Source organism: Ambystoma mexicanum, chromosome 8, assembly GCF_040938575.1.
Source record: "Ambystoma mexicanum isolate Mex_15411 chromosome 8, UKY_AmexF1_1, whole genome shotgun sequence".
Classification (NCBI taxonomy): Eukaryota; Metazoa; Chordata; class Amphibia; order Caudata; family Ambystomatidae; genus Ambystoma; species Ambystoma mexicanum.
In genome coordinates, this window is record NC_090929.1 from 1,038,423,486 (window position 1) to 1,038,438,852 (window position 15,367).

Genomic DNA, 15,367 nt, shown 5'->3' on the forward strand with positions numbered 1-15,367 from the left:
CCGATGTTGGGATCTTCTTATCCCTTTCTCAAAAAAAAAACGGGACAGTATCCACGTGACCCCCGAATCTCGGGACAGTGTTTTGAAACTTTAAAAAGTGTTGATGCACTGGGATGGGGGAGTGGGGCAAATACCGGGACGGTCCCGGCAAAACCGGGACGTCTGGTCACCCTAAGAAAAAGACACGAGTCAAGAAAGTGACAGAAGAGATTGAAACGTAAAAGAAAAGACCAAATAGAGGGCACATGGTGGAGTTAGAGATAGAGCACAAGGCAGCAAGCTGGCAAGCAGAAGAGGAGCAAAGCAATAATCGGGATAAGGGAGGCAAAAGGGCAACTTAGTAGCAGGAAAGGAGAGAAAATAACAAGCATTGTGAACGTTGCAAAGTTGGAAGCGACAAGGATGTGTGATGTTGGAAATATGAAGAGAAAAAGAAAAAAGAAAAAGTACAATAAAAAAATAACTCCAGATTACAAGCAGAGGGGCAGGAGCGATAACAGGAAGAGGAAAAGAAAGGAAGTGAGGAGGAGCAGTTGAAACAGGCAAGAACAGAATCTCAGTTTGTGAAGCATTAAGGTAAAAAATAGAGACTGAACCCATGATTGGATAGCAAGGAAACGTGCAGTGAGAGCAGAATGGCGAGAGTCGGAGAAGGAGGAAAAGGAAAGGAAGATGAGGGAAGGATTTTTTAGAATGGGGAGAAGAATAACATGTTTAAATTTGGTGGGAAACAGAATTAAAAAGACAGAAATTGTAAAAAGACATCAAGAATGGAAGTAGCAGGAGAAAGAGGGTATAGGGACGAGAGGTGAGGCAGTGGGACGAGCACGGGAAAGAAAGAAAGCAGCGGCAGATTCAGGAAGCGGTGAGGGAGAGGAATAAAGAAAAAGAAATAGATGAGTATGGTATAAGTGGAAGATTGGAAGGAGCAGGAAAGGAAGAAGGAGAAGAGCGTACATGGGGAACCTTAGTGGAAAAAAAATTGGCAAAGTCAGGAGGAGAATGGAGGAGGAAGAGGGATGCGATGGGGGAGGGGCAGAATGAGACTTAGAAGTTGAAATAGTGCTGCGAGGGTGTGGGGCAGCGCCGAATTAAATCCTGTGGAGGCCCCTAGGCAGTCGAAATTTCAGGCCCACCCCTCGCAAATGATAAGAATGCTAACGCGGCGCAGGCCGTTGCGCAGCGCAGCAGCGTATCAAGGCCTCTGCCTTCCCAGGGCCCCTGAAAGGAGTGGGTCCCACAGGCCGGTGCCTGCTTGGCCAAATGGATAATCCGGCACTGGTCGCGGGTGAGAGACAGAGTGAATGCTGTTTTTCAGCAGGTCAGATAGAGGAATCCTAGAAAGATTGAGAGGAGGACAGCAAGTTATGGGCGGAGCCAGGCCCGAAAGGAAAGAAGTTCAGAAGTAAGGCAAGGCTGCACAGGGTTACGGGGAGAAAGGACAGACTGGGCAGGATGCTGTCTGTGTAAGGTAGAGCAAAGACCAGAGTCAAGAGAAGGGATGGCAGCCTGAGAGTTCTCAGCAAAGCCGTTGCCGCGCAACCACCCAGCACTTCCGACTTCAGATCAGTAGGTGAGCACGAGTGAGGGAGCCCGTCACTGCCTGATCAAGTAATAATCGTCCTTGTGTCTACACCTGCGAGGCTGCAACTGTACGACTATTTTGGGAAATAGTGTTAATGTTATATTACAAAACCATCTCACCCACTTCTTACGTACACCCAACCCAGAAGGATTTTTAGAAATGTAGGCACAGATGCAAAAGCAAGTCTGTCCCTCAATTTCCAAAAATCGTTTTGGGTTTGGTGTATTTGTACATCTGTGCACCCCTCTTGGCAAGAGGGGTGAACAGATATAGAGGTACACCCAACCCAGAAGGATTTTTAGAAATGGAGGTACAAATGCAAAGCAAGGGAGGGAGCAGGGGCATGGAGAGGGCAAATGAGACTGCTTGCATATCTCTGAGTGTGCACGTGGTGAGGGTGAATGCTATGGGCGGGGAGCAGAGGCGTATGAGCCAGCACTTTCTAGAAGAGCTGCCATAGTTGAAATGGGGCAATGCTGGTACTCCTCAGTTAGCTCGCTATACTCTTGATGGGATAGTACGGCTGTAACAGGGCTTCTATAATTGTTGAATCTTCTCAGATATAATACTATGCTTTTGTTGAGGCAATGCTAGTTCATCTTAGTGGGGCTGCTATACTTTTGATGGGACAACATCAGCACTTCTCAGTTGAGCTGCTACACTCTTATTGACAAGGCCCCAGCACTTCTTTACAGATGTATTTCTTTTTATTTTAATTGGTTATTTATAATGCATGTACTACCCAGAGGTTTCTAAGCGCGGACCGAGGGAGCGAACCTGTGTTGCGCGGACTGAGGGATCGAACCTGTGTTGCTCTGTGTCGTCTTGCTTCCAAAGCAAGCACGTTGCCCCTGACCTATCCTTCCGATACTCTAAAGATCTGAAGTACATTTAATGATACAGAACCAGAACTATTGAGCAAGTCTGTCATCATCAGAATAAGTCAACACTGTCGTGGTTATACAAGAGCTCATATATTTAAAGGGATGGAATTACTCAGAATGTAGCAGCACTATTCAACAACCCAAAGTTCTTAAGCATAGTTAATGTGAAAATGCTACACTTCTCACCGTTGGGACAGTACTGCCACATCTCACAGAGGCTTCTACACCTTTTATGGGGCAGCACTGATCCAGCCTACTGCTCACGTGCTCAGAATTGTCATTTCTCAGCACGACTGCAACACTATACCATTGTGTTCTGTATGTTGAGTGCTTCTGCACCACCAATGTGGATTCATGGCTCTCTCCCAGTGTCTAAATAGTAGATCTGTCTACATTCGATTGGCAACAGGCATGTCTGGAGCTGCCTGCTGTCCATAAGCTGCCGCTCAGGATGTTGGGAGCCGTGATGGGGCAAGGGATAGAAGGCTCGAGCCTGTCGGATAGCAGAATCAGCAGGGTTTTAAAACCTGCTCACTCCTTCTGGAGGGGCTGTGGTGCAAAATAAGCCTGATCTCACATACGGGGGTTGTTACCCCTTTATCTCTCCTGAATGAAAGAATGAGCTCTCTCAGACACAAGTTATCACCCCTGCACACACATTGAATGAATATGGTATGGATCTATAGATCGAGAAAACTGGAGTGACAATTCAGAGTGTTTTAACAGAAATATAATTGTCTTCCTAGATGGGAGACTGACTCCATTAATATACATGGGGTCACTGAGATGACCAAGAGTGAAACTGTACGTTCAGTTGTGAGATTACTAGCAACGGGTATACTTTGCTCCAAGGAGTCAGGTGCCCACTCAATATATCACACTGTTTAAAGGTGTGAGACCCATCCTGAATGCTTGCCCAAAGAGCCTTGGGCAGAGTTTCACACTGAAGAAGTGAGCATGTGATCCGGGGTCTGCAGCCCACACACACGCAGGAGATTCCCATGTTCCCACTTGCGAGATTTGCACCAAATTAGTGATATTGTGCTCCACGGTAGGAGGCACACGCACAGTCTTTGCTCTGATGTTTGACACACTCACAGGATGGGACGGCATTTCGTTCTCCCATCCTAGTTGTGTTGCTCTGCCTTTTGAGGGCTACTACAACCTGGATGATTATAGAGGGGTGGAGTAGGGGCAGTGATGGCCTACTGGAATGCAACTCGAAGCCTTACATCTCCTTCTTACTTGACTTTAGTATATGCAGTACATGCTAGCCAATGTTTCCACTGTTCTGCACTGTGCGCGTCTCCACCCCCCCTGCGCGCCGTTGTACCAAGTTGGCGACTACATGCAAATTTGCAGTCCTATAGCTGCCAGTGATGTCACTTCCTGTATTTGGGCCCCCCGCACCCCTTGGAAATTCATAAGTCGGCTCTCCTGGGTCCTTGCCTCCTGATTGGCTGGCTCCCCTGCCAAGACTGCTAAATATTGTATCCTCATTTTTTTATTTATTAATTATTGGGGATTTATGCAGCACCTCATGCCAGACTCCGCCAGCGTCTAAGCGCTGGATGGGGGAATCAAACCCTTGTTCAATGGCACTGAGTTGGTTCCAGGACAAGCGCATCGGCCCTGAGCTATCCCCCAAAATCAACATGTTCAATTAATCACGTATCTGCTGCTGAACTGATCACCCTCAGAGCACACTGTCAGCTGTCATGCTTGTGGCTCACAACTTTGCCACAAATAGAGTTAGTCGTTCTCTTAACGTGATGCTTTAAGTGCAAGAGACTGCTAGAATGACACAAGCTGCACTACACATGACCACGATAGAAATTGGAAGAGCGTAATACTACAGTTTGTAACAGGTAATCTGTTATTTCCTGCCAGCATGCACTGTCCTCTGTTTTCACTCGGCCTATCTGTCTGCCGGCCCATACCACTGCTGCCACAATGCCCATGGTGCCACGGGGTAGGAACCCTGCCTCTGCAGGGAATACTTGACGTATAAAAAGGAAGAGAATTGTATGTGCTAGCCAGCAAACATTCCATCCATTTAGTTTATCTGTGACATTGCAAGTAAGTGAGTTTTCAAGTGATACAGGTAATTCCAGAACCCCCTGAAGGGTCAGAGTGGGGAAACTTTTCAAAGTCTATATATGTATCTATGGTGCACAATATGGTGAAAGAGGTGCTCTGTGATGAGTGTTTACAGGGCTGTTGCTAGGCAGTACAGCAATCTGGGCTAAGCCCTAGAACATGCCTCCAGTATTGCAAGCCTGCGAGGAAATCCCTCTGCATATTATAAAATCATTGCAATATAAAGAAAAGCTATTGTTTTATTAATTTCTTTATTATTTCTTGGTTATTGATATTTGTTCGCTCATCATTGGTTATTCATAGTTGTTATTATTAAAAATGTGTGTACGGTTGCCTTGCAAGCAATATCATAATAAAATAAATACATTTAAAATCTTTTTTAAAGTACTTGAATCTATTACGTTGTACTGCAAAGTGGTCAATATTGCGAAGATAATGTATTTTAATTATCTCATGTATATGCACATGGTCTAAAGCACAAGGTACCAGGTGTTTCTGCTGCCAGAGATTGTACTGCAGCCGCATATTTGGCTCTCAATTGAAACAATGTCTACAGCCATTAGATTCTCCTCTGCAATTGAGGAGCACAGGTTCAATGTACAGAAACTCCTCTCAGTAATCAGCAAGAGCACCGCTATACAAGACACTCAGGGCAGTCTACACATTTGGAAACAAGAAATATGTCTTTGTATTGTGAATATTTTGCAACAGTGTAAGCATGCTCGCCATCCTCAAGGCTTCCTGTGTGGCTCCATCCACAACTATAACCACGTAAACCATTGGGATGACTTTTTTTTTAATTGTACATACTGCAAGCTGAATCACTATCTAACTTTGGCAGCTAAAGCACAATGAGAGCATATGATTTGCCCAGGATCATACACTTTGCAAAAGAAGCTGAGATTTTAATCTAGTCTGAAACGTGGGCACTTGACCACATCTTCACAACTGATATTGCTGCAGATATGTGTTCATAGCAGCCTAAACACATCTCTGGCTTCTACTATGGAGACTTAAAATCACACAGTAAAAGAAAAATGTGCGATAATATCACCTGCTTGTAGTCATTGTTATCCAGGCATGGCGCCTCTTATTCATCTCTCCCATTACTCACTTATGTTTGCACCTGCAGTCATCTACTATTAATTGTTCTTAATTGAAAATGCTTTGCTGACAACAAAGACAAGGTAAATCCCTATTTAGCACCCTGTTTCCTTCATTATATTTGAAATGCAAAGCAAATAAAATAGATAAACAGGAACAGAACTTGCATAATGAGTCGTAGCACTGACCGGGGGCCATGATTCTCCACCCTCAAAGCCACCCCCTTTCGCCAGCCCAAAGAAACGCTTGTGAGTTTCCATTTGGTGACACCCATGTATAGAAACAGTAAGCCGCAAACACTCATCAGTCACCCTTACAGGCACTTTTGTCCATCATTGGTCATTGAGTTGCATTTCAGCAACATAGCATGGTCATGAGATGGTTCTACTGCAAGACCGCCTCCAGGGCAGCGAAAACCCAGCGCCCCGTGGCTGATCTACATCAAGGCTGGCGCAGAGTTACTCTCTCTGGAAGAACTTCTGGAAACGACTCATCGAGTGTGTGCCTCATGAAGCATTTGATAGTGAGTGAAAGTGACATCCACAAAGATGGCGATGAGGGGACTTCAGATGTTGACTGCGACTCTACTTGATCAGAACAGGCACCATAGGCGCTGCTAGTCTCCAGCTTTGTTTCCTTCTTTGATATCACGATTACAACATCTGTGAAGTTTATAAACATCTCACAAATGCCATTCCCTAAGGATCATATGTCAGCCTTTCGCTATGCAGGGAGGGGTGTTAGGGAGAATTCTCAAAAATTTGCTAATTCCCTTCACCTTAGAGACCCCCAGCAACTTTGCTGGATTTTGAGGACTTGATTTTTTTTTTTTACCTGATAAGAGTGTGAACCTTTTTCCCACTCTTTCATGTATTTTGATGTGTGTTTTACTAAAGAAAACTCCATAGGCATCTTTTCATGTGTGTTACACAGCACCCTCAGTGCACTGACACAGGGATGTATTTTTAGACTTGCCTAAGGTTTAAATATCTTCTCTGGAATAAACTATTGTTTCCCAGAGAATGTAAAGTTAAACTGACGTAACTAGTCTTTTTAAATTGCTAGACCCAGCATACACTATCTTCCTATAGAGTGCTGGGGGGTTACCTAGTATCCCCTGTGTCTAGAAACTCATGAAGCAGTCAAATGCTACCCTTTTCTATCGAAATGGCTGGTGGCAGTGGTTTTAGAACATCTTACCATGATTTTTCCTGACTGCGAACACCGGTAGCTAAAAATCACGGGAGCCATGTTTTTCAAGATGGCGCCTTAAGCCCCTTTGTTTAAACGGGACCCGGTCTTCTTTTTTCACCATTTCTTTTGGAAAGGTCCTCCTAGTGTTTGTCCCTGCGTGCCAAACCTGGTTTGGTCCCTTTGATTCCATGCCTTTGGCGGGCTTCAGGACTGAAGACCGCCTCTGGCATCTGATTGTCTGGGGTGGGCAGGAAGTGAGTGAGCTGCCCAAAACTCCCTGTGCTTAGTCTCCTAGGAGACCAAAATGCACTCTGCCGTGATTGGCTGGCTGACTGTCTGGCAAGGACAGCCAGCCTGCCAGGTGAGTGGCAGCTAGGCTGGAATGAATGGGAGAAAACTGTTTAAAAGGCGAGTCTCCTGGACTGGAAAGCAGAGTCGACCACTGGAACAAAAGAACCGAAGACGCACTGGAAGAGGATGGCTGCTGCAACTCCTGGACCGTTGGTTTGCCCAGTGAAGCCCTGCTGCAGGTCCGAATTGCTAAGTTCATCTCGACAGAGAAGCCCCTTCCAGGACGACTTCTTCCTTTGAGTTGGCGGGACCAATCAACTCGTAAGCCACCTGGATACCATTCTCGAAGCTGGTTAGGATTAACTAGGGGGAAGGACACCAGCTTGTGTGCTTGAAGAACAGCTACTCGAACTGAAGTGACTCAATTTTGTTTGAATTTTCCGACGATCCCGTGCAGTGCAGGAGTCCCCCGACTTCCTCCCTCTTGTCCCCACGGCTGCGGCTCAGGAACAGTGAGATCTACAGGAACTGTCAGGAGCCAACAACTTCAGCTGCATTTGTTTCTTCATACTAAGGTACTGTGCCAACCCAATTGAGAGGACGCAAAGCTCACAGTGAATGTTTGTGAAACTTTCCCAACTTACAGGTCTACCCAACATATGATTCTTTTTCGCCTAAACTACTTCTGAGAACTTTTGCAAAGACTTTACAGTTTGATACCAGAACTGCTCTTTCCTATCCAGAACACTAACCCATTGACTTTGGCCTAGGCCTATTGACTTGAATTGAACTCTTCTGGTGAACTGAAACTATTTGCACTAACAAGTATATGTGATCTATTTTACCTACATTATGCCTTTTTGCTCACTTCTAAGTAACTGAACTGCCATTTGACTCCTATTTCAGGGGAGCTCAAACTGTCTCAAAATCTTAGAGTTTTGTATTGAAGTGTATTGGTATATAATATTAAGTTGCCTCCTTCTAATTAAATGTTTTCTAAATGATTGTGTAATAAATTAATAAGTGTTTTACCAAGAAACCTTGAGTGTGTCTACCTGAACCACTGTAAATGTAAGACCTCTGTGTAACATCTTTCACTGCTCACATTCCCTCTTGAGATAAGCCTGGCTGCTCAGCTTGCTACCAAAAATTGTGTAGTACAGACGTATACCAAAGGTTGGTTTTGCTTACACCTGTAGTCCTAATTGTATGTGGTGGTCCCAGAGGGTACTGCATGCAATTCTGCCTAACAGGGGGTGGGGATATAATCAATGGTGTTATGGAGATCAATAATGTCCGGAACCGCCTCCGTTCCCAGGTGCTCCACACATTCTATTTCTCTCCTCTGCTTCCGTAAATTACTGCCTAGAGACCTGATAAACAGTAGCCCCTCCAGTCCTAGCAAAACATGAAGGATTGTGCACTCTATGAAAATCCCCTAAGGTAAGCTGGTAAGATAGCTCAGCTCTTACACATTCCACTTCCAGGAAGTTAGCTCTTCGTGTCAACGTGCCTGCTGCAGGGATTTGCGAGTTACTGCTTAGACGCCCAGTAAGATAGCTCAGATGAATAGTGTGTTTGCTGCAGAGCTGCCCACGGTCTAAAATGAGTGAGCATTCGGCAGGGGAAGGGGGAATAGCTGAAAAGGAGAAAATAAAGCCAGAAACATTGAGGTGAAAAAGTAGAAGTAGAAAGGGAAGAAGCCAGTCACGAGGGAAGGACAGAGAAAAAGGAAAGCGAAACACCAGTTGAGAAGTCAGTGATAGGAGAATTAGAAGAAAATGATGAAGTCAAGAGAGGTCGCAGAAATATGAGGAGACGAATATAGGAATTAAGTCTTAATTGTAAATGTGCTTAATACCCCTGGGTTTCTAAGTGCGAAGCCGAGGATCGAACCTGTGGTGCTTTGTGTGTTCTTACGTACATCCAAGGCGAGCGTGTTGCCCCTGATCTAGGTCCCAGAAATATGCGGAGAAGAATATTGGTAAAGAAGATAGGAATTAAGTATTAATTGTAATTGGTTAATCGTTTAATACCCTTAATACCCAATACATTATAAGCACAGACCCGGGGATCGAATCTGTGTTGCTCCACGTCATCTTGCTTTCAAGGCGCGTGCGCAGGAAAGGGCAGGATGCACGAGTTGTAGGCAGATGTTGTCACCACGCTTGATGGATTTGTCAGAAAGCGCTATAACACAGCACTGATAATGGACATCCCTGCGTGCCACTTTTACCTTTGTTTTTTTTTGTTTTGTGGCAGTGTAAGTGTGCACTCCTGGTGGCTACGGATGCTGCCATGACAGCCTCACCAGTGCCTTTTATCTAAAAGCATCATCACAAGCTGTGTCTGGAGCGTCCCCGCGCAGGGGATCTACCGTGATGGAGGCGGACAGCACATCTTTCAGTTTGTGGAGCATCCTTTCCAGAGGGCAGGGAAGTGGCTTAGAAAATAGCGAGGGATTAAAAGCAGGTGAAGTGAGGTGTAAATAAAATACCGCCATCATAAGGAAAGTAATTTAACTCGCCTCTTTGAGACCTTCAGAGAAAGGATTTAAAAGATGGGAAGCGGAACACTGGCACTTGACAGACTCCTCTTACAGAAGTCCTTGCCCCACAACAGACCTGAGTGGGTTCTTGGTACTCTTTGAATAAAGCCAGTTGGGGTTGATCCCATTGAATTTACAGGAATGTACCTGGTCCATGGGTCTCCAAAGGAGCCATCATCCAGTGAAACGTGTGAGCATCCACTTCCTTAAGTCTTCAGGCTGTTTCCCAAGCGAATGCTGAGTCGCTTAAATCCACCCTCTTCCGGTGGCCTTAGTATTCTTAGAAGTGATATGACCGGGCACTTACCCGGGGCCAGGCACTTACCCGGGGCCTCTCAGGAGTTTCTTTTGCTGGTCATTACGAGTCTTCCAGTACAGAAATAGGCAGAGATCTAGGCTGGCAGAGCACCTGTGCCAGGGCATTCATTATGATGCACTTTACCTTGCCCAAGATGGGAGGGGTCAGCTTAGCCCACCTCCCCATGTCGGTCAACAGATCCATCTGTGCCCCTTCAAAATTTGCCCTGAGGATGTCTGATTCAACTCTGCAGAACACTGTGCCCAGATGTCTGAATCCTCCACGGATCATTTCATTGGCTATTTATCTAGATGGGCTGGGAAAAAAGTATCTTGGCAACTGCAATACCTCTTCCGTTGCCTGGTTACATTTTAATATTATGCTCGGACATGCAACCCTACTGCTCTGCATCCCTGTAGGGGCTGAATCGTCTCCTCGTGGTGAGATGCAAGCGTTAGTCTGTCATCGGCATAACGCATATTAGTACCCAGCGAGGGCGCAATCAGAATGAAAGAGCCATTTTGATTGGCCCTCGCCGAGTCATTACCAGGCCGGGAATCCCTCTGTTGGAATTTCACAGCCTTTGTACCCGGCGGGGGGCGTGTCAGCCCCTCAGCCAATGAGGGTGCTCGAAGGGGGGCCATCCCCGCTCCGAGCCTCCCACGGCTGAGAGGCTACCTTCGCCCCCTGCCGGGGACTGAGATAAGGCTCTTTTTTTTCCTCCCCTTTCCTCCCTCCTCCCACCTCCCTGCCATCGCCACCCCACTTACCTTCTACCTTGGTCCCTTGTGGGGGATGATGGCAGCCTCCTGCCATGTGGAGACTCGGAGCGGGACCATCCCCGCTCCGAGCCTCCACATGGCTGGAAGCTTCCATCGTCCCCCACCGGGGACCCAGGTACGTTATTTTTTATTTATTATTATTTTTTTTCCCCCTTCACCTCCCTTCTGCCCTCCCAACTGCACTTACCTTTGTTTTTTTTCAGGAGCGGACGCGCTGGAAACGCTTCTGTTTCCAGTACGTCCGCTCCCGATGGCCGCCATGAAATGGGAAAACGGACTCAGTTTTCCCTTTCCCGGAGGCCATTTTCTTAGTCTTTTTTTTTAATCTCGAAACGCTGCAGTGTTTTGGGACAAAAAAAAAGCTTTCAGTGCCCCGGTCACGCAGTTTTTGCGGGCCGGGGTACTAATAGCTATATGCCCCTCGCGGCGGGGACATTACTGACTCTGGTAATGCCTCCCGCCGCTTGGGGCATATTGCTTTATTAAAGTCTCGGCCACGTAGACAGATTCCTTATATTGCCTCATTTTTACTGATCTTTTCGCCAGAGAATTTTAGCACCAGAGTGAACAAGAGGCATGCTGGCAAATACTTGAATGCTCATCAATTGTATTAAAGTTGTGAATGTAACTTGGCGTCCTCTTTGCCTAGCCTGGTGGGCAAGGATAAATGAGGGCAACGTATCCTTTGAACCCGGAATCTGCACAACACGTCAGATGGTTAAGCACTCTGATCGTCACTACAAAACTGTCCTCACTCACCTGCTCAGAGGACCTCACCCAATTGGCATCCTTCAATCAGTCATGAAAGATATAGACTCATCCTGCACTTTCGTCCCACGTGGGAGCCAGCTGCATGGCTTTGTTTGACTTTAGAGAAAGCAGTGCATCACTGTGGCGTGTAGGGAATGTTTAAACTGGTGGCATGCATTCAAGTTAGCCTAGTGAGAATGCGTGAACCACCCAGAGGAGGCTTGGGTACGGGTGCTCCTCGCAGGCATTTCTTTGAAATCAGGAATCAAGGTGGTGCATTTTATTGCACAATACATTTTGTTAGGAACGTGGATAAAGCTGTAGGATTTGCGGTATTACCCCAATTGACCGATAATTGACCTTTTGACACAATTGACCGAATTCCAGTGGTCCTCATTGAACGTCTGTACAATTCACCGTTTAGTTATTATATATATAGTGGGTTGGTTTGGGTTTATAATAATTTAAGGGGATTTGGTGGTGGGTTGCAGGGGGGTTTTGATTGGGTCAGGGTTGCAGGGGGTTCCCCCCGCATATATATACTTATTGACCTTTTAAATTCGGTCAATTTTACAGAAGGTCAATTGTGAATCGGTCAATTATAATACGATCAATTCGTATATAAACAGATTTGCTGGCATTTATACAGGGCACCCCATAAAATATTCCAAATACACAACAGCCCGAAAAAGGGGTACACATTTTCCATGATGTATTTACACTTTCTAAATTGTGGGAGCTAGCAGGCCTTCTGCCTTTTGTCCCCACCCCGAAAAAGGGGTACAGTTTTTCCATGATGTATTTACACTTCCTACATTGTGAGAGCTAGCAATACCTGTGCCTTTTGTCCCCAGCTCAAGCCCCAGCATCCAGTGCCTAGTGGGGTGGGTAGTGAAAAGGTTAAGGCACTTTGCTGTTTCTGAGCAGGTCAGTATGATGCCATCAGAATTGCTAGAACATAAAATCCAACTAGAATTAATTTCCAGGGCGTATCCACGACGTGTCGTGTTGCATCCAAATGATATCTCAGTGTGGATAAAATAATCAAGGGTGATGTCAATAATATCAACATGATGCTTAAATAACCCCCCGTGCTGCTGATAATAGGAACCTCAATGTACCAGCAGTGACTCTCAAAGGCACCACTGTACTCTCTGATATGCCACAGTGCAGTTAAAGGGCTATCCTGTCAGTGTACACATTGCCAATGCCTATTGCCATATTGCCATGACAATTTCAGACTGTCCCAATAGGTTATCTTGCACTTGTATATCACATATTGTCTGTGTCATGAAAGTAAAGTATCAGCCGTGGCATGCTTTTCTCCTTACATCTGGTTTCTACATTGCCCCAAGAAACTATGACACACATTGTCAAGCTTGTGCATGTAACAGCTCAGGAAACTTGTAGGGACATGTTATGTTATGTTATTTGTCATCTATATAGCGCTCTATATATCATTGGTATGACCTCAAAGCGCTTGTAGTTTGAACGCCCTAGCCCAGGTCAGTCGAGAGAGTAGGGTAACATAGTGTGCTTGGGTGCACTGATTATGTGCGCAGCTGATGTGATTGCCATGCCATTGTTGCCTTGGTTAAAACATTGGTGTGATGGTTTCTACACTATGATGCCAGGCTCAACACTATTGCTATACGAGTCTTGCCATTGCTACCCAATGAAACATGGTGCCATGCTGGTTTCTACCTTGCCCCAGATCATTTGGATCCCAATCTCTACAATACTGGAATGCAAGTTTTGCCCCAGGTAAACACATTGGCATACTGGGCTCTACATTGCTCGCAGAAAGGGTGATGCCAGTTTCAAAACAGTGTTGCCCTAGTTAAAGACATCTTCATGCTAGTTTCCTGACCCGTGCAATGGAAATGGCAGTCTCAGCAATGCCGTGCTGGTTGTGCCCAGTTCAAAACGCTGGCATGCTTGTTTTACATTGCCCGAGAACATTGTGGGGCTAAACTTAACAATGTGATATAACTGCTGCCCCCATTTAAACATATTGGCATGATTGCTTTTAGATGGCTTTTATAAAATTGGGATGACAGCCTCGGCAATGCTGTGCACTGTATACACTCCTGTCCTCTTTCTGTCTTATTTGTATTCTTACAAAGGTTACTTGAAGCGTCTGTAGGGGCTGTTACATGGCAAGGAGCCCGATTCTATTTCCATCCTCACTTAATAGAAGCTACATGTTTTCAGCCAGGGGGGCCCTCCGTTGGTGATAGTGCGTGCTATAAATATCCTTCAACATTAACATTTAGAGCTGCGGGAAGCTGTGGTCACACCCACCAATGACAATACACCTTACATTGGCCAATGGTAGAGCCCTTCAGAGGGGAAGGCTTCCCAATAGGACACCCTAACACACATTTATCCCGATTAGGCCAATCACGGAAGAGGTCTTTACTTACCCAGCCAACTTCTGTTTAAGTACACTGAGACGAACACGGGGGGCACAGTGAAGAAATCCACCACAGAGTTCACTTCCAACCAGAACCAGAGCTTGTCGTTAGCAGCAATAAACTGGGCGAGCACATGGGGAAAGAAAGAGAAACAACAGTTTAGTCACTTGCACTCAGCCACTGCACCCGCAGCCCCCACAACAACGTTGGCATTAATAAGAAAGAACACACATCATGGATGGTTTTACGTGATTTTAAGGTGTTCGGTTATCGCTTTTGTCACGTAAGTGCCACGTGTGTGCATGTATGCATACATACACACCTTACATGACTTTATCATAATTCCCCACGGGGGCCCCCTGGTGAGAAACTGTTGGCCGAAGAGAGGTCGTTTTCCTTGAAGACAGAAGAGCTGCTGTGCGAATGCGCCCTCACTGTCTGTGCAATATGCATGCACGTTTTGTTTGAGACACAAAGGGGGCAATAATGACACTTTAGATAAAGGAGACTCCTAAATGTATGGCAGGTCATGGAGGAGGGGTCGGGATGTCAGCCTGAAAGTACAATCAATGGAAATAATGATTCCAAACCGGGACATTGTAGATACACAGTGACCTCTAGTGGACAACTGCGAGACACACATGCTCATTTCCAAACAAGCATTCGAAAATTAGCATTTGCATTTGTTATTGCAGATTAGGGATGACATCCCAAACAGAATTTTACTCCGAAAATAGTGGTCTGCAGCACAAAGGATGTCACCCCAGCATAATAATGGCAATAAAGCACGAACACTCCCTAACCTTAGACGTTGGTCCTGGCCTGGTTCGTTACCCGAGGATGGCACGCCCTTCATTACCAGATGGCATGGCCACTACCTATAGCTTCATCGCCTGTGTAAAGGAGCAAGTAAAGTAAGTGCAGTTTGCAGGGCATCCACACAGGGCTTTAAGTGGGTTAAGAACTCGAGGGGGGCCCCTCATTTGGGGGCGTGGCTTATGGGATTGTCGTGGCCTAAAAAGTACACAAATCATAGTAAGGTACGGTACGCAAACAAATATATAAATGCATTTAAGAATGTATATATTTGTGTGCAGACCTTACTATAGTTTGTGTACTATGCAAGCCATCTTTTATAAATATCTGTTTATAAAAGATGGCTTGAAAAGTACACAAACCATAGTAAGGTACGGACATAAATATATAAATGCTTACATGTATATATTTATTTGCGTGCCTTACTATGTTTTGTGTACTTCAAGATGGCTTAAAAAGTACACAAACCATAGTAAGGTAAGCACACAAATATATAACTTTTATATATTTGTGTGCGAACCTTAAGGTTTGCATACTTTTCAAGCCATCTTTTTTAAACAGCTCTATGTTTATAAAAGATGGCTTGAAAAGTGCACAA

At 45.5% G+C, this 15,367-nt stretch overlaps 1 protein-coding gene across 12 annotated transcripts in view; it reads right to left on the reverse strand.

Annotated features, from left to right (window-relative positions):
- KCNMA1 (potassium calcium-activated channel subfamily M alpha 1) overlaps positions 1 to 15,367 on the reverse strand; it is a 1,925,602-nt gene that overhangs the window by 932,684 nt on the left and 977,551 nt on the right. For all 12 annotated transcript variants that reach the window (XM_069610985.1, XM_069610992.1, XM_069610991.1 and 9 more), the window contains exon 5: positions 13,963 to 14,074. In XM_069610985.1, the coding sequence (XP_069467086.1) occupies positions 13,963 to 14,074 (112 nt within the window). The remainder of the gene's footprint in view (positions 1 to 13,962; positions 14,075 to 15,367) is intronic.